The sequence below is a fragment of the Harpia harpyja genome, chromosome 7 (assembly GCF_026419915.1).
Source record: "Harpia harpyja isolate bHarHar1 chromosome 7, bHarHar1 primary haplotype, whole genome shotgun sequence".
NCBI classification, from domain to species: Eukaryota; Metazoa; Chordata; class Aves; order Accipitriformes; family Accipitridae; genus Harpia; species Harpia harpyja.
This window is the reverse complement of record NC_068946.1, coordinates 50,518,750-50,539,539: the sequence shown is the minus strand read 5'-3', so window position 1 is coordinate 50,539,539 and position 20,790 is coordinate 50,518,750. Positions and strand designations below refer to the sequence as shown.

The window sequence follows — 20,790 nt, the reverse complement described above, 5'->3', positions numbered from 1 at the left end:
AAGATCTTTCCAGAACTATTTAAAATAGGTGGTTATAGAGAAGAGAAATTAGAGCGAAGATTATGGGATGCTATAGTTACAACAGAGAAAAAAAAAAGTGGCTTTTAAAATCATGGCTTTGTTTGAAGGCATTCATTTATTTAAGAATCTTGGGAAAACAGGTTGCCATATAATATTAACAAACAAGAATATGCTCTGTCAACCACACGCAGTACCTCAGATATTTTGAAGACCTAAATAACTTATGTGTTAGAAAACCTAGCCTAGTCTGAATTAATACAGACTCCTATGATATAAAAGAACAGCAGTAGTGGAATTATTTTCCTGGGATTTAAGTTGTATATAGCATTAAAAGTAAAGGCCTTACGATACTTATTGATAGGCAAAAAACCTGCTATCTTTAGATCTATGCATGCCAAGGGAGCACTCTGTTAAATTTACAGTCTCAGAGAGTTTCCAAGAGAGTTACCAAATCAGTCAGCTTTATTTGTAAACACCATGAAAAAGAACAAAACACCCTCTTGGCTCTAGTCTCCTTTGACACAGCACTAAGTGTACAACAAAACAGTGCTGACTTTGTATTAAACTTGGGAAATCTGCTGAAACTGGGAGGGAAAATTCTTGCTATGTTAAATTTAATGGGAATTTTGCATCTGGTAACAAAAAATGGAATTTGAACTTACAGAATCATCTTGGTTTCTACAATGTACTATGGGCAGCCAAGACCCCTCTCCCCCCTGCTTCAAGCACGGATGGAGCTATTTGTACAGAACTGCCCAACAGTCTATCAATAAGTTCGTGAGGACTTACCAGTCCTGCTGGGTCATCGCATTTTCACTACAAAAAAGACTTGGTATTTTATATCACATGTACATTTGCCAGTAACAAATGGAAACGACCCCCAGATCAGGGACAGACTTAGGTGCAGTACCACAGGAGACATGGAAAGGGAGTGCAGGTGGAGCTCATGCCACCTGGAAGTGACTTTGTCCCTCCAGCAAAGCTCCCTGGGTTCATCCAGTCCTAGCAAACTCCCTGCTCACTTGCTAGGGGCAGATAAATATTCTCACTTCTTCCAGAAAAGTCACTTTTCAACCTATATCCATCTCCCACTGGATGTAGTCCTTGAATCCCCACCAGACACCACTAGCCACAGGACCAAGCCAGGAACTAACTTTGTGTGATTGTTTTTCCCTCCTCAGTGATATGAAAGGAAAAAGGACTGTCGTCTTGTATAGCTGCTGACCCAGTCCACATGGATGTGTTGACTCACTTGTCTTTCTTTTCCTTTTTTCTCTTTCTGGGCTTGATAAGTAGTGGGTCAATGTGAGGGTTCATTGGTAGCAACACCATCAGGCAACTGATGGCAAAATATAGAACACAGCTGCCGGAAAGGAACTGAACAAATCCATGCTTACAGTCAAATTCTCACATCTCCATGGGAATTTTTAAATAATGCATCTGTTATAAGAAGCATGGTAAAAGGATACACTAAAATCATACAGTATGGGAAGACCATGCTTCAAAATTGGAAAATGCATCCCAACAACAGAGGATGATTCAGTTTCTAAAGAAACTCCATCTCAGGCATACGTTCTCTTCAAAAACTTTGCTCTCACATTTGCAAACTGCCTAGAGATAAAAACTGAACAGGCTGTTTATTTATAAAGGAACTATGAAATATCTTATTCTGTTACTTGTTTAACTCTTCTAAACAAAGGCAGTACCTAATTTGAGACAATTACAGACATGCTTCATACAGACAGAAAGAAAAACACCGAACAATGGAATTTTAAATTGCTCTCAATCTCCTCGAAGAGTTAATCTTTCTTGATTCACTAATTCACATTCACTTCAGCACTTCACAAAAGCTACCATTTATTAAATACGAGATTCAATTCACAGATAAACAAATATGATAATGTAATCTACACTTAAAATAATAGCTTGGCTTCAAAGTTTTGGGGGAATTAGGAGTTTTCCCTTTTTATGGCTGTTCTTAGCATTATTTCTTGTCACAACTTCAGAGCTCAGGTCCTGTAATCGAGGTCCACTGAACTCGTGTTTCCACATAAGCCAGGATCTGTGTGATGATCGAATCCCATCCCACAGAGAGCACTGAATTCAGTGGGAAATCTGCCAACAGGAGGATGTTAAAGAGCATTTAGGAGCTGCATCCCATGGCCACTTTCCCTGCTCTGCAATTTCTCTACCGTTCCATCACATGTTCTTCTCTTTCCATTACGACCACCTGACTAATCACAAATTGCTGCCTAATGAAGAGTACTAGCATTACAATACTTAATTAGAATTAAGAGGAAGATTTACTTTAAAAACCTGACAGACCAATATGCCCCAGAGCCAATCTCAGTAGTGCAGAACTAGCCCAAAATTTCCATGTCCTGAATTCTTAATTAAAAGTTTGTCAAAACTTATTTTAAGGGGAGAGCCTTCCCCTCCAGCATCCATTAACCTCAAAACAAGTGACTAAATTGTTTTTAATCAGCTTTACTTCATAGACAGCTTGATAAAAAGAAACTCAAAGAAAGCGCAACACTTATCTTTAATTTCCACTCAACAGCCTTCAGAACTACTGTATAAAGGTGGCTCTCACAATCATTCCTGTCCAGCATGCAACATGCAGCACCGAAGGAATTTCAGCTACAGAAAAAGCCTTCTGTAGGGCCACCCAGCAGGAAAGGATTAAATTACACAAAAAAAGCCCTTCTTTTTTCCTCCACTAAAGGGGCTGTGGTCAGAGATCAATGTGAGAAGCTGTCTATTGAAGTTAGACTCGAATTATTCCCTTATATAAACCTCAGGAGAAACTTACCGCCGACCCCCACAGCACGGCAGACAACCAGAGCCCCTGGGTGCAGCTTCTTCACCTTCTCTGAGGAATGCCGAGCACAGACCACCTCATGGCTGCAGGCTGCTCCCAGCCTTTTCTTCTACCCCGACTTCTCTGCATCTCTCCTCTCCCCACACCCCAAATCCTCCTGCAGACTGTGATGGAGGGAAGCCCTTAGCCCCACACACCACCGGTTGTTATAGATATTCACTACCAGGTCTCAGTCTCCTCTCTGCAGAATCAGGTTTAGTTTATTTCTTTTAATATTACCTGATGAAAATTAATTCCTAGATACCACTACCTACAGAACTTAATTGGCTTACTTTGAAACATTTTTTTCTTTTGTGAGTTATATCGTATGAGTTGGATTCCAGCCCACTAAACCTCACATACAGAATGCAATAAAATACAGCCAGTCGTTTCTTCACCCTAATGATCTTCTGTTTAATTTAAAGCCTTTGTACTGTTTTGACTATTTCTCTTGGAAAAAAGTCTTGGCTAAAATAATTTTGAACTGAGAATTGGGCAATTTTCTGTCTGTTAAGAATTTGAAAAATATCAAATGCATTAAAAACTGTTTTCTGGCTTGTTTTTGCCTGGGATCCTAAGGAAATCAGGCTATGCCATTGTGCTGTTTATCCATCTGCTGAACACCAGAAAATTTTGAAACCGTTTATTAATGTAAATGAAATTTGACAGAGGGGTTGGTCCCTTAAAGAGTCAAATGCCTACTTGAACTACCAGCTGAGTGTTGGCATAAGTCACAAACCATTGCCACCACTGAGGGAAAGTTACCCCTCTGACGTGTTTGCTGGCTGGACACGGGCTGGTCAAAACACCAGTGCCCAGAAGAGGACAAATGCTACCAGTATGTAGAACGTGAAACTTTCCCCATTCATTCTCTTTTTTTTTTCTTAAAGTATTTTGTGAACATCTCTGCAAACCGTCAGCTCTCTCTTCAATACAACAAATTCAGAAGGGCTGCTTAAATGAAAGGCTCACGCCTGCACAACCAGTGCTGGGCTCTCTTGCAATTTAGCTACAGGATCCTTCAGAAAAGTTGTGTGAATGGTGCATATACATATGCTATAATACCTGGTTAAAGACAAATGGCTTAAGGACAGTACTAATGCAAAAAGCTTTGAATTCATGTATCTCAAGGGGATATCATGGGTAGGAAACTAAAGCCCAAGTAAGTTTTGAGGTTGCAACTGTGTAAAGAGGCTCTAAAAGTACCATGTCAAAAACAGGTGAAAATACCACTGTTGTGAATGCTATGAATAGCCCCTGGTTATTTTCAGAGAGCCCCTTTATATGTATCAAAAATGACAAGGGTGGGACTAAAGCATAAAATGCCTTAGAGATTCTGCTTGGAATGATGATGAAACGATGTCGTAAAGCATCCCCACTTCTTATATTTCTCAAGATTCTATGCCTAGTGCTGTGTGTTTGAGAGACTTAACACAAACGTTACCAAATCTCATACAAGGAGTGTGAAAAATATCTAGGTATGTTAAACACTTCCTTCACTAGTAGAAAAGCAGTGAAATCCTTAACCACTTTTGGAACCCGTTTAATCCCAAAAAACAGAACCCTTATGGATGAGATTAACCCTCACTGTCACATCTTCCATCTGCTCCTCCTGGTAACTTCAGCCACCTTTGGGTCGCAGATCCAGAATCCTGGGCTTAACACTTTTCAAATCGATCCTTGTAGCCTTCTCCCTCTTCTATCCACATAAGTTAATTTTAGAACTTGTCATCTACCTACCTTTCAAATACAGTTCAAAAAGGATCCTATTTTGTTCACATCTCCCCTTTGTTGAATCAGTGTTCCCTAAGAAATACAACTACTCTCCAAAAAGAATATGAACTCAACATGCATGTGAAGTTATGCTTAGTTTAAAGAAAACAGCCAAACAGGTATTTTATGCTGCATGCTCCATTTCACTGAGAAAACAGGAATTGCTATTGGCACTTAAAAGGTATTTTTCTCATTTCTCACTGAAACAATCTGGGATTTTTGTCTACAATATATTGTGAGGGGCAAAACCAAATAAATCTATTTTAAGATTTCTTTTCCAGACTTAAAGAATTAACTATAAATACTTGTGCAGTTATAAAATACAATACAGGAACCTTATTTCAGTCTCATAATTGAGAGATTAGAAAGCATCAAACTCAATAAAGATTCCCTAGACATTAAAAAACAGTTTGTAAATAAATAGTTTAAAAGTATACATTTGCACTAGCCTAGTATACAAATATTAATACTTCTGTACAGTTTCTTGAAACCTCTTCCACCAATGTAACAGACCTACAGGTCACACACACACGCCATGCTCTTTAGGTAACCTTTATCACAAACTCAGATCAACTTATGTCAAACTTATTCCATAACATTTAAAACATAAAGGGCAATACACATCTTGCCATAGTAAGTGATGTTCGTATTTTTCTTAATGTTATAATACCCATTTCTGAAAGGACTACCTTGAACCTTCATTCCAAATCTACAGGTGTTTGAAGCTCAGGTTCATTTTTTTAAAAAATCAGCCCTTGCTGCTCCCTCTCACTAGTGCAAAGTGAAAATCCATCTCCTCTCTGCTGAAACAGCCACAGGGAAGAAATGGCCTTTGCCCTCACATTTTAACACTGCTCTGAAGTCTTGAAAAACATCTTTTGGAGACATTAGGTATCAAAAAGGAGCACTAGATACTGAAAAGAATTGTGGTTTTGCATAGAAATTAATTTGAGGGCATTCTGCACCAACCACAAGCTCACACTTAGCTCAGCTAGCACAGAAAAAAAAATATTTTCACAGGTAGCTGTAACACCTTATATTGACAAGCATAGGGAGGATGAAAGCTGGCTATATCCCTAATCAATTCCACTGGTATCTCTGTCTGCCAACTACACAGAGCTAGCACCACCACTGGATACTGATTACAGCTGCCTTCTGGACAACTGACACAAATCATGCCAGCAGCATTTGAAAAAGCACAGCCACAGTTCAGCTGGAAATCATGCAACATATTTGCATTCAAAGATAAAGAAAATTAATCTAAGTATGTTTGAGTTCATCCTCTAGATTCAAATCCACAACCTTCCAGCCTTCCAGCATTACATATTTCAGCCTGTATTTTAGCACAATATGCCTGACTCTAAGACACAGATATTTACACTGATGTAGCTACAAGAATTGCTTAGACTTCTATCTTCCTTGGCTTGTGGGCCATATATTTGCTATGATATTGAACGAAGTAAAACTGTTAAAGTGTGACTAAGCAAAAAAACCTCTCACTTTTCAGCAGCTTACCCTAAAATTAACCTAAAGCTGATCTTCTGTTTCTTTTGCAGACATCAATTTCAGTAGAAGATGCAAAGACAGTAAATTCACTTGAACTCATGATGGTGTCTGTCCTCAAATTGTCACTGCACCAGTCCTAGAGCAGGTCATAATCTGCATTTTGTCTTTTTAAATGTTTCCAGTAGGAGACATCAAATATTTGGCATGGTACCAGCTACTGTGAGGTAAGCTTGATGGAGCTAACTCTATCCACCCCACCTGGCTCGTAAACAGCCAGCCTGCTCAAAGAGCACATCAATTGTTGCGACTACAAAAAAAATGGGTCTCAAATCTATTGAACAAACCACACACCACTCTTCAGAATTCCTGAAACACTCATAATACTCATCAGCCTTGCTACGCTACTACGTATGCTTCTTCCACCACAGCTGCAAAATGAGATGTATGGTTCCTATTTAATTGCTAGAAGGCTCTGCATGTTGCCTTTTAGGATCTGTGTTTCTAACAGTCAGGAAAACATACCGGTTTGGGATCAACAGCTCCAACGATGGGATATGGTGGGGTACACTCACAAACTAAGAGGAGGAATGAGCAATGTGGTGCAGAAGGCTGACCCCCACGACAGTAATTGAACCTGCAGGCTTAGAAGAGCTGGTGGCACCTATTTAATTTTATTGATTGTATGTGCAAGTGTGTTGAGCAACTGGATAATTTTACTGTTCCCTACAAAATAATTCCAAATCTTACAGCTGTAAAGTTGTCTCACCTCCAGTTTGCATTTACATGAATAGTCCACAACATATATGTATTAATCACACCCTCCCCAGGCAAAACTGCCATTGCAAGTTCTGTCCTGCTAATGCTGACAGCACCAAAATTTGACCACAGCAGTATATACGTCTGTCTTTTTGAACCTCGATGATTTAAGAAGCCAAGACAAAACAGTTCCTAATCCATCGACTGAGCTATTTAACTTTTAGCTATACATTGTTCTCTCATTCACCGCGTATCACTAGAAGCGTACTCTCCACCCGCCCCTCTCAGTAAGTCAAAGCCCTCATGGGTACACTCTGTGTACAGGTAGATCTGGGAGAAAGCATCACCGAAGAAAAATGATTTTCGTAACTCCATGTATTAAGGCCAGATTAAAGACAGGTGCATTTCCACATTAACCTGAAAACAAGTATTTTAAGTTTACAAACAAACCTGCTCCCTTTAGTTTCCAAAAGTTTCTAAAATAAAGAATGATCACAATCTAAGCTTATCCTACTCTTAGAGGAGAAACAAAATCTAGATGTACCATTACGCATGGTGTTGTGTCACTGGACACAATGCATCAATGGAGATTTAAGATCTTATTCTGATATGTCAGAAAGAACTTACTTAAAACTTACTTTCAATAAATTGAACACAGTAAATCTTTTCTCTGAGAAATTAAACAGACTCTGCAAATTCATTCTATATCATTAATCCATTACAAGATGAAAAAAAATCAAGAATTCTCCACAGGTAGGAACTTGGTTTTGCTGAGATGTATGTTAAAACAGAACTTCTCAGAAAGCTGCTAGCTTCATGCCCTCAACCAGGAATAAAACCAGACATCATCCTTACTTGCAAGCCCCTTCCTTCTGAGTGACAGCCCAGCTGTCGGGGATGATCCTGCCTCTCGTGATGCTGTGCACCGAGCGGAGCACGCATCGCAAGCTGCCTCTGCAGACAACCGTTCTCAGGGACCACCGGACACGCTGTGATTGAACTGGAAGTACAGACAGGTAACTGAGCGCACCATTATTAATATTCTACCCCCAAAGAGTCTTCAGCTTCCGTAAGTGCAGAGCTTCACTGTCAGGCTCTGGCAGAACATAATATTGGATCTTAAAATAACACTGCTTTGATTACCTTACTTCCCTTTACTCTTCGCTTGAATTCCAACAGGATTTCAGTGTCTGCTCTGTCAATAGAGCCGTGTGAATAATGGATTTCTGTTTGGGCACTGAACCAAAAAAAAAAAAGGAAAAGGAAAAGGAAGAAAAAACTCTGTAACTGTTTTAAGTAGACTGAAGAGAGACTGGGGGAGGATTTAGGAGAAAAGTAATTTCAAGATAAGGCAAAATGTTTGCTTAATCTAAAAGGAATATTTTGCTTTTCTATTAACAACATCTTTTAAAAATATTTTGATTTTTTAATTTTGTTTAAGACTTGGCCTAGTTCATTTACAAAAAAAGCAAACATTAATCACTTAATCTAAAAAATGCTGAAAGAAAACATTTTGACTCTGAAATATCGTTCTCCAGTTTTACATATAAAACTGTCAGATGGAGTAGAAATTTGGGAATAGATGTATTTCAGCCCAAACATGTACTTTTTCAGTGAACTTAATAACACTTAAAACCAAAAACCCTCTTGTCTTCTTGGCAAGTGCCACATTCTAGATACCAACTGCCTAGAACCAAAGAGATAGCACAGAAAAATAAAACGGAACTGTTGTGCTGAAATGACTCTTACCAGTACTCCCAGAACACCAGCAGTAGTAGTAGTATAAAGGTTTTCTGCTCGAAAGCAAAAGAAGCAACAGGCCTGAAAGTTTGATGAACACCCTTATTTTGGGGGTTCCTTCTATTCACCACCCCCTGCAAATATGTCCAGGGTTTTGGGGGGGGGGGGGGGGGGGGAGCTAATGTTAGTACCAGGAAAAAAAGAAAAAAGAAAAACATACATTTAATCATCTGGCGTAACACTGCTGAAATGAGGATGATTGATTTTTTACTCCACAATGATTTATGTTCCTGACTGCTCTTTGCTGCCACTCGTGCAGTCCCGTGTCCGGCAGCACTGAGGCTCAATGAGCCCAGGCTCAGGCAATGGGTGCTGCCCCCCAGCTCGGATAACTCTTGCAGCTTGAAGCCAGCAGCTTATTCCACTGAGAATACTTAAAGAAAACGCCTTGCCACCATAGCAGCTGACAGTAGGATTGCAGTATGTTTTATTTCTAAGCTACTCTTGGCAGATTGTCTGTACAGGGTGGTTTGCCCCTTACAGCCGGGTGTCCCAGGACCTGCCAGATATAATTCATTTATCAGATATGGCTGGGAAGGGTGCACAGAAACCTCCAAATTGCCTGGGAGCACCCAGGTGAGGCAGAAGCTGCTGAAGAAGGTGGCTTTGTGACAGGTCTCAGGAACAATCATTTCAGTGCTACAGGAAAAGACAGACAGCAATGTTCTTCTAGGCACCTCTGGACTCTGCTCCTCTGAGTTCAGCACCTGCATGTCCCTATCACTGCATGAATTGTGCGTGAAAAAGGAACCAATAAATTATTTGGCACTGTTATAAATACTGTCCTCAAAAAGGAAGACAACCCCACAATTTTAACTCCCACAAAGCAAAGAAACCCTGATACCGAAGGTGACAGTATAGAAAGGCAAATACTCAGCAGTTTTTGAATTGTGATTAGATTTGTTAACTAGGAGTAAAACAGTCTGAATTCAGCAAAATCACATGATGTTTGCATTAAACCTCGTTGCTGATCAGATAATTTCTGATTAATACAATGAAGCCTTTGGGTATAATATATTTTATATTTTTGATTATTTGGACACTATGCTGTTCACTATCACAGAGAAATCATCTTTGTTACTAAAAGTTCTTCTGGTAGGAATCGGAACAAGCAGAAGCAAATTAATAAATGATGACATGGGAATCACAATAAAACAGATTGCCGACTTGCGGGTATGATTCTGAATAATAACATTTTACAATCTATTCAAGAGCATTGCTAATAGGTGAGATTTAGTTTACAGCATTGTCAGAAACATTTATAAAATGCTTGAAAAATGAATTGTTACTTTTATGAGTCATACTTGTTATTTCATAAATTTATTGTTGCAGTTACTTTTACATATGTTCTCAGGTTGTACTCCTCACCATAATAACTGCTCTGTTCACAAGCTACATGATTATAACATGCATTTCTAAAAGCTGCAGTTTGGTTCAACATTTGCCTTGTTTCGATCTATTTTTCTATTATTAATACAGCCTAAAACAGGTATGGAAAATAACAATAAAAAAGGTTCCCAAATTCCTCCATCAGAATGAACCCAACAACATTTATAGGGTAAATCCAGTTGTATTTCTTAGCATCTAAATCAAAAGACTGGGAAACTACCTATGAAGGCACACCAACTCCTTTTTGGACTGAACTTTTACCTGCTGACCCTGAGCCAAGTTCTGCTGTCTAATATTATCTGCAGTTTTCTGCACGCTACTACAACATTGAGTTCCCTTTGTCTCACCGTACTCAAAGTGCTTGTACCTATCATGAAGACCTAAGAAGCAGAGCACACAAAAGATGCTTTGAGTCATTGTCTTCAAAAAATGAAATGCAATACATTTTGGCTACTGTCCAATTGCATTTTAAAATGAAAAAGTTTTGACCCTGTTCATGGTTTTGTATCTTCTGAGCAGCAACATTTAAGGAGAGCAGGTGAACTGGAAAGTTTTCAGAGAGTTATTTTCATCTGGTCAATGCACAGTGATGTTTGTCGGTTCTAATCAAGACTGTCCAAATTCAAATGTCAAATACTTGTAACTATCTGCTCAAGAATACATTACAAACAGGAGATTATTCAATTCGTTGTTGAACAACCTAAAACAACAACTCTGAGAAAAATCACAAATAATTTTTGGGCTGTCTGTGAATATAAAAAAGTTTTCAAATAAATTCTTTGATCTGAATTATAGATCCAGGTACCCAGTGATACACTTACACAATCCGATTTTTAGTATCATCATCCATTTTCCTGTACTATTCTTTTGGCTTCACAGACTTCCCCTAAAGTATCCGTTGTCCTTCACTAGCAAAATAAAAAACACTTTGCTGAAAAATTTTGTTTGGAAGAAGCATCCAATATAGGTCTTTCCCCATTCTATGCATTACTTCATTGCATTTCTACACATTATTTAATTTCATTTGATGTATTACACTACTGTCTTCTGACACTACAGAAGAGGCGCACTCGAGGGATATGGACCAGACATTAAGAGTTTCTCGCAAGCATCACATGCATGTTCAATAACTTATGCACAGAGATTAGAGACACTGCTAGGTGGGAGCAGACAGACACCTAACAATGCCAAAGTAATGAGATGATTATGGTCTTCTCATTCCTCCTCATCTATGCTAACTGCTGCAAATCACAAATTACAGGCTCCAGCTACTCCATGAAAAAATGCTGTATATAGTATGTGCCCTGTGGAGGCCCCTTCATTATGGACCCTCTACATTAACCTATTTAAGAAACAAGAAGTCATTTCTGTACCTCTGTACCAAGGGGAAGTAAGAGTGCTACATCACTGAAATTCATACAAGCCCTTACATAGAGACATTCCTTTGACAGGGAACTCTTCAGAGAAACCCTGCAAACCAGATAGACCCATGTGTGACTTGCTCCTGAGTTCAAGCTCCAGGTCAGGCCAGCAGCAGTTTGTTACCTGGGTCATTACTGCAAAATCTTCTCACCAGAAATGATGGCTTTTTAAAATGGAAAGAAAGGACACTACAGGGAGCTCTGAAGGTGAGGTTTCAGTTGGAGAAAGAGGTAAGTTAGCCACTGCTACCTGCTCAACTCCCAGACAGGTTCCTCCCAACCCTCTTTCATGGTACGGGCTGGCACCACGAGCATGCAAGAGACGTGGCATGGGAGAACAACATCAGGATGACCAGAAGTGGGCAGAAAGAGCTAATGCCTTCTTAACTTCACTCACTGTCTATCAACACGTATCAGCGACAAAGATGCACCTCCAATCTCCACCTTGCTGGAGGGAAGTTTAGGCCAACGGCATCGCACAGGCTCTGCCGGCAGCAGCAAAGTCCTCTGCCATGGGAGAGAGGACTGAAAAACATGGTCAGTTCCCTTCTGCTGCAGTCAATGTAATTAAAGCTCATTTTTGGCAAGGGAAAAACCAGTCTCCTCATGAAAAAGTCCTCAGGTCTCTGAGGTGCGGACAGCAGTATGCAACAGCCCAGCATTACACAGCAGAGCATGGGCTAGCGAAGGACATGGGTTCAGCCACGCTGTGGATGGAGGGAGAGAGGAAGACGGGCAAGGAAAAGAAGCCGTGATGCCAAGCTCTTCTGCAGTATGGCTTACACAAACAGGACTGACAGATCAGCTACTTCTAACTTCTAAAGAGACGTGAACTAACACACTGCAGCAAGAAGAGGAGAGCATCATGCCAAAAAGTCTGGCATTTATATGAAAATGAAGACGTCTTGCAGACAGGGATACACAGAAGACCCAAAGTACCCTAATCAACATACTCCAGGCCCAAATGAACTCTTGTTAAGATGATGATACATTGGATTTTGTCATTTAACGGGATCCAAAAAAATGCATTTTTTTTATCCCTTTAGGCATTCAGTGGGAATACTGAGCAACAATGCCAGGCACAGATAGCAGAATGACTGGATAAAAGACTGGATTTTAGGATACAGGGATGAATTCAACAAAACATGCTTAAGTAAATGAAAATACCAGCACATAATGCAGCTACCTCAAATGCTTTCAGCAGAGCAGTTACTTGCACAGAATTTTGAACTGCATAATGCTGTGCATTAGTATAGGCCTGTTGTGGGGTCCAACTTGGAGCCGGGGGAGCTTCTAGCAGCTTCTCACAGGAGTCACCCCTGCAGCCCCTCCCCCACTACCAAAAACCCCAACACAAACCCAAAACAAGGCCTTATGCTATTTTACCTGTAATTGATATGTCTCACAGTTTCACATGACTGCCTACTGGCTTCCCACTGCCAACTGACCAACTATTCCAGGCAAAATACTTTATGTAACTCTGCTGCTTACTCCAGCTTTTATCCAAGAAAATACACCACTTATTGCAATGGGAATCTAGTTAAGAGAACATTACAGAAGAAAAAAAGGTTATAAACAAAGCAATTAATATCACTAGATTCACAGAAGAAGCAGTAAATTTACTTTTTTTTTTCAACTTTGACTTTAAGGACTCTGCCAGTCCAATCCTACTGGAACAAAAATTCAGAAAAGTTTAAAACTAGTATTAACCAGTGCTTCTCATCTGCCGAGTGATCTGGCTATTTCCTTGTGAAACCTTCTCAATTAGAACTGGACAATGATCACATCTAGTGACAATGTTTGCCCTGGGGTGGTGGGGTGGGAAGAATGTCCCAACTTTTTTTTCTTGGTAACAAGAATATGCACAGAGTAATTGAAGTGGAAAAGTGAGAGACTCCCAATATCTTGTTGAACAATTAAATGAAGAAGAGACACTTCAAAGGCATGGCTTCTTAAGGATCATAGTCACAGAGAACAGTTTGATCAGAGATCAGTGAGCATCTGCCATGTTATGCTTTCGTTCCAAGTTGCAAGTTGGAGCATAAAAATGGATGTTGGCACAGTTTTAACAGTGTGAAGTACATGGTGCTCCTTAGCAATACAAGACTCCATCTGCACACATCACTGCAGGACCAGACCTACAGTTATGATCACACATCGGAAGAGACCACTCAGACCAAATTCAGAGACAGCTCTCTGCTCTCCAGTATATTCTAGCTATGTTGTTTTATAACACTTGAAGATTTATTTTGTTGCCCCATTTTCACAAACTTACAAGAAAATCACATTTTTTTTAATGTATTTCAGGAGGATCTGTGCTCTTGAGGCAAAGCAACCATCATTTCATTCTGTCAGATTCTAATGCCTCGTAAATGACACACAATTTTTAACCACTTGCCAATTAACCCCTGTTGTTATCAACTTGAAATTGTTTCCTGTGATCAGTCTGAGCACCATGTAAAAGACTTCTCCATTTCAGATATAATATCAGGCTCTAAAGTTCCACGATTTTGCCACTTTTAAGATGATAGCACAGTCTCACTGCAACTAAGGACTGCAAAATCGTGCTCCATGTAATTGAATCTAAAGATCTGACAACACTGACCTTATCAAGAAATGAAACTTTTGGCTGAGGTTCAAACCATGCACAAGAAATAAGCTCTTGCTGGTTGTTTGTAAACGTCATATAAAAATGTACTTATTCATTATTAACAACTTGTAAACTGAACACACCGCAGGTCTCAAACTGCTGCCAAGTAAATTATTACTTAGTACGATCATTTCATTTACATCTAATTCTTGTATTAATTTTGGCAGCACAACCAAGCATCCCTTTTCATGATTGTAGGAGGGTTATTGTAACGAGATAAACATTCAGACAGCATACTAAAAACTAAGGATAGAAGAAATGCTAGGAGCTGGATTAATTTTGTGAATGCCCATAGTGCTGCTGGCCTCAGTGACAGTCCTACTTTAGTACAAGTTGTGCAAAAAAAAAGGATTCTGGGGAGAACCAGGCCACTGGTATCCCACTTTTGTCATAGTAAGGCCAGCAGTGACAACACGTCCTGTACTGGTGAGCCACCTCCTTTAGGATAAAATACAATAGAAGGCTCCAAGCAAAATCCCAGATCATATCAGCACTAGGCTTTCGTGAGCATCAGAGTCAACTCAAAAATCTGAAAGCTTCATAAAAATTCAGTAAGGAGCTATTGTAAACAATCACAATTGCTCTACGGCAGAATGCCATTTTAGAAGGAGGCACGAAAAACCATGGGGCTTTTAAGACGATACCATTACGCACCTTTCTTGTTCTTGCATACAGCTTTCAGCATGCGGTTTCCAGGTCCACATTTTCCACGTTCAGTCACACATATTCCTTCTGAAATGATCCACTCGTAACACACCGGGTCTTCACAAGGAATAGATTCAATTAAATGCGGACAACCTGCCAGAGTGCCTACCGGATCCACAATCACTTGCCTTTGTCTCATTCTAAAGCCTGGAAAAAGAAAAACTGAATTAACTGGACAACAGCAAAAAATATTTACACCAATAATCTAGTAGCAAAAGGACTATATAGCTCATCTGGAATTGGAGGATATAAAGACAAACGAGCACACCACTTACAAACTGAATTGACTGAGACAGTACTCCACTGTACGTGCCCACAGTCTGGGCAAGCAAAATCTAATAGTGTGTGAAGAACTCTAACAACCCACATTTTTCACATTTCTTTTTCCCTTTCATCAACATTAGATAGAAATACACATGTCCAAATATAGGAATTTGCCACTGATGCATATATTAATATAACAACATTAAAATAAAAAGAGAGAAACAGTTAAGGAATTGAAGCTATAAAGGACATCTATATTCTGCCTGGGAATCCACTAATGAAAAGACTTATTTTGAGATACAGCAGAGCAGTTTACTAAGAAATTAGTATTCTGCTTTATGAAGGTGTAAGGATTTCTGATACATAATGCATATCAGACCTCTTTGAAATGACATCCTATTAAATTGGAAGATTCAAATGTAAAGTGGAAGAAAAAGGTTACAGAAATAATGAAAGAATTCATTACATAATCTACCTCCTTCTGAATAAAACCAAAAGTCATGTTGCTACATAAAATGCAGAACTAATACGCAAGCATCTTTCAGCATGTTTTGTTATGTAAATGACACAGAATTCTAAGAAAGGCAGAAAAAAATACATGGTGGTCTTTCCCACAACAGTCGCAGACAAGGGGCAAATATATGAAACATGAAACAGAAAAGAAAATGAAAAATTAAACATTCCAGAGAATATAACAGAGCAAACTTCCACCATTCTCAAACAAGCAAAAAGAAATCATACAAAACAATTTAAAAACTAAATGGTTTTGCAAATCTTTTATTTAGCCATATAATTTTATTATTTCTTTTTTAATTTGAAAAACTCCGACCAGCTCCAATGCTGTTTTCAGAAAAGTGTAATTTCCAAACGACATGAACTCCAACAGTCATCTTTTCAACTTAGAGTCTTAGGAAAGCCTCTGCAATGAATATCAGTGTTGCAGCAACAAACATGTACGCTAGTCAATTAAGATCCACGGGGGTTAAATTATCTTTGCATACTCTGCTTCCAGGAATTTAAACCAACCCCAGAACAATGAGAACAATCTCTCGGGTCAGCCTAACTCCAAGACGGAAGGGCTGTTGGATACATCTCAGTCCTGACGCCTTCTAACCTCACCCAAGCATTGCCCTCGAATCCAGGCACGCAGCAGGACTTCCGACGGGGATCACAGAGGGACAGCCTGGCACTATCGAGGTCTGCAGCTCCTATCCCAAGAAATCCTCCTTTTCTTGGAATTCAGTGCAGGATAAAAGGATCTGAATCAGGCTGAAAAATCTTATCTTTTTTTTTTCTTCTCCCAGGAATAACTGCAAAAAGCTTTTAAAGGTCATATTCCACTCCTGTACGCCCATCTAAGTGCTTCATCCTATGTTAGATTAATTTTTAAAAAAATACATTAAGCTCCCAATGTAGAATTTGACACCACTGCTTTTGCAATCTTATCATAATATTCCATTACCCACTTTAGATCCCCCAATGCTCCAAAAGCAATATATAAGAGCACCCATTACCTCTTCCTCCACGGCGGTCCTGGCAGTTCTCGTGAAGGCAGGGGCCCCACACTGACCAGGCAGACACCACGCACTCGGACGGGCATGGCAGGTTACACAGCTGGGAGGCGGAGGGAGCAGGACCCAGGCATAGCTTCCCATTAACTGGTCTAGTAACTAAGAGGGAAAAAAAGAAAGGGAAAAAGAAAAGCAGGACTGTAACTTTGCCCTGACCAACGCACAGAGTCCAGAGTTTACTGCTGGCCTTAGTTTTCCAGAATGCACCAAAATCCACTGCTTTTTTAGGGTCTAACCTCCCAGAGCAAAAAGTTAATCCTGTGTTCAGCAAGGTACTTAAAGTTTTATCTAAATCACCCATACTCAGCAGGCCAATTAAGACTATGCTTAATGGTAAATGGCTGCTTTAAAACTAAATTCAGTGCTGATCTTCTCCAACGCTGGAGCAACAAACTGGAATCTAATCCCCCGCATTTATGTCCAAGACAACCTCTTCACACCGTACTGAAGAGAAAGACGTGTAAGAAGGAAATCCCAAAAGCTCACGCTGCAATTGGGAGCCAGGCAGAGACACGTGACAAAAGCCTGAGCACGGGGGCATCTCCCCATACCCATCCCCTTCAGGGGCACCACCACCTCTAGATTACAGATGCAGGATCCAGACATCTGGATTTTCTTCATCTACTTTCAATAAAACTGAGCAGAGCTCTCAGTTTCTTCTACACAGACATATGCAGAAAGCATCTTTCCTGCCTGGGAGGTGAGATGTTTACTTGAATTGCCTGCACCCAAGGCAGGCACAGATCTCCAAATCTCTTCATCTATGAGATGGGCCAACCCCAAACTCTGCCAAAGTACCAGTTTTGTTGATACTGACAATAAATTTGGAAAGCTGATTCCCTTTGTATTTTCATTTATCATAAGAGATTTCTAGTTTCAATTAACTTCTCTCGCCTCTTTATTCGGGGCAAAGGGAAGAAGGAAAAGAAGGGGAAAGACTCTTAAATCTATCATCTGAGTCATTATATGATATTGCATTTTAATTACATTATGGGCTGAATTTGGCTGTCTCTTTAGACAGATCAATATCAAAGCAGTCTTTCAAAAGGCAAAGGCTTGTTAGAGTTTACTCTGCCATGGTATTACCAAGACTTCATTAATTTTTATAGCTACTGAGTTTGCTTTATCCTCATTTTTATTTTTAATGTCTATTTTTCTTTACTTCCATGCATGGAATTGACTTAAGAAAACTTTATAAAAATGTGCCCAATATAAGAGTAATCTTTTCTTTTTCTGATATTTTACCATTTTCTTTAAAATGAATCATTTGAAGAAAAACAGAACTTTTTTTTTTTAAAACACAAGACTTCAGTGCTCAAAATCCCAATAAATTTTGATTTGCACAACCTGAAGCTGAGACTTCAGACCAATATCAGTGCTTATGATTCCAGCTCATCAGAATACCAGGATTAAACAACAGATGTGATTTAATTCTAAGCTGAAAGATATGTTAGTAAAAAAGACGGTTTTCTGAATGGTTTCTGAGACACTGTAAGGCCTTTGACATGTTCATTTAGAGATTACAACAAGGTGGCATAAATCCAATTCACCTGAATGCTAAAATAAACAGACCTTTTCTAGAGACCTTGCAAGGGAAGTGACAGACAGAATGAGATAAATACTAGAGTTTTAAGGATAAGCGTATTTATTTTACCGAGAAGTCTCGTGCATGGCTTAACCTGCCTTTCAGCATCAAGCTTTGCAAAACTGTATCATTTTTTGAGAGTTCACTTGAAGAAATGAAAGGAAATAAAATTGACTGCAGATGGTCAACCCAAGGAATAAAGTCCAGTCCTACTCTGCTCTAACTCAAGGCATCACTGTTAGCAATGGCTCTTTCCTCCTCACTGATTTTCAAATTGTTTCTATATTGCAATTTAACTATTTAAATGTGGAAGCCACTAGATAAAGCAGGTTGGTTCTCCTGCCTTGAAAACTAACCAGCTACAACCAGTGGTGCCGAGGGTATTTTAAACTGATTTTGGATAGAAGAAAAACAAGAAAAATCGATTACAAAAAGTTAAAGGGGCAGGGTTTTGTTGGTAGGCTGAGCCTACCAGCCATCCCAGACTCATGGAAGACTCCTTCCTGTTCTGGAGGAAACCCCTGCCTTCCTCTCCCCATCAACCACCTTCCTGCTCCTCTTCCTCCCTCAGGCTGATGCCCTATTTAATTCTAGCACTGGGAGCTCTTTTCCCAGGACCAACATCCTACTTGTCATGGAATAAGACTGCTTATTTACTCACTTCCCTAAGTAATTCTATATATTCTGTAAAATGTAAATCAGAAAATACAAAGACTATTCTAATCAAATATCCAAATATATTCTACATCTGTGCCAGTTTATGCTCACCCTACACTGACTACAATTCTCCAGTTAAAGTCTTCAAGAATAAGACAAGAACAAAAAGAAACAAGCTGCCTTAATAAATGCGTATACAACATATCCTTTTCCAAAACCAGGCAGGTATAAAGAGCCACAATATCAAGCATGATAGCCAGAGTCTCTGTAAGAGTTTCATCCCTTCTTCAGCCATTTGATTGACAACTCTGATTTCCATCAGTTTTATTTAAAAGCTTGATGTGATTTTCTACTGCTGTTCTTTCATAGCCTAATAAATAACTTTTTTTTTTTTTTTTAATGAACCATAAGATGGGTTTTTAATGTGAACCTTTTAAACGTCAAAATTCTCACACACTGCAGCCTCCAAAAAGGCACAGATAGCCTGGCTGGGATGCCCTGTTCAGACAAAAAAACTCACTTTATGCCTATGATAAATGAACACAGCTGCTAGGACTGTCTTTATGTACCGGACAGCCTTCTGATTTTGCTCAGTAATTGGCTCTGTAATGGCATTTTCCTACTTTCATATAGAAAAAGTGCATTTTGTGTAATAATCTTCCCTGGAAAAAAAACTAGCCATTTTGGGGGGGGGAAGGGGAAAGGCAGAAGCCAGGGAAGAGAAGAGTGAGGGGGGAGGCAGTACCTCTGATTCAAGTAGCAGCTTATTTATTACGCTTGTTCATACCTTTTAAAATCCTGTGCTCTTCCCAATCTATAGAACAAACTTGAAAAAGCAATCAAGTACTAATCTGGGAGCCTCTGAAACATTGCACATTTCTATAGCTGTTATATTGAATCTATCCTTCATAAATGTGACTACAGCTGTTTCCAGCACCAGTGTCTGCCTCAAGTTTGAATTTTACTATTTGCTGTTATTTTCAGGTTATTGCTACCAGCAGGAGATAATAAATTGGGTTCTAAAGTATCTTGTTTCCCTATATATTTTTACTGAGGTAGTGATCTGGAGGAAGAGTGGAAGAGGAAATCAGCTCTGATATGATTATTTCCATAATGTAATTTGAAGCCAATAAATAAATAATCTGTGAATATAGTCATATGGACACATACTTGCAGGCATACATACCAACACTATGTTAAAAAGCAACAATGATGACCAGACAGAGGGAGAAATGTATAGGAAGGCATTTTGGTTGCAGTGATTCCTTTCAAATTTAGTTTTTCAACTCCTCAGGAGTTAAATAATACTTTTTTTCCTGGAGCTTAACTTCATTTCCCTTTTACAATGAAAAAAACAAGTATTTCTGATATTAACACCTAAATGAGACATTTCTAAATATCACTAACATATCTGGTATACACGCAAAGAATATCAGGACTGTCTCATATACTGGTGCAGCCATATTTTAGCTAAAATTCAATTCTCTAGGCAATAAATCCAGACGTTTACCATATCTTTTGGCAAAACTAAGACAAATTAATGATTGCCAGGGTACAAGAAAGGGATGGCATATCTTTGTGAAAGTTCTTACTGCCTTTGCCAGGACTTATAAACCAAAGACACTTGGATCAATACGAAGGGAAATTACTTGAGAAAATCACAAAGGAATAAGTTGTGTTATAAAAACACCTACATGTGTATAACATAATAGGGATAAACCAGCACAACATTTGTAAGTAATTTCTCTAACCTGAAAGACTTGCTTTTATAGCAAAACCAAAAGATTAGACAAAGGAGAAGTAGTGAATGTAATTTCACTAGCCTAGAAACA

The 20,790-nt window shown here is 39.2% G+C and overlaps 1 protein-coding gene across 2 annotated transcripts in view; it reads right to left on the bottom strand.

Moving 5' to 3' along the window:
• Window positions 1–20,790, bottom strand: part of THSD7B (thrombospondin type 1 domain containing 7B) — a 338,963-nt gene that overhangs the window by 175,253 nt on the left and 142,920 nt on the right. For both annotated transcript variants that reach the window (XM_052793131.1, XM_052793132.1), the window contains exons 7-8: window positions 16,660–16,815; window positions 14,831–15,028 (exon numbers count right to left, since the gene is read on the bottom strand). In XM_052793131.1, coding sequence (XP_052649091.1) covers window positions 14,831–15,028; window positions 16,660–16,815 — 354 coding nt within the window. The remainder of the gene's footprint in view (window positions 1–14,830; window positions 15,029–16,659; window positions 16,816–20,790) is intronic.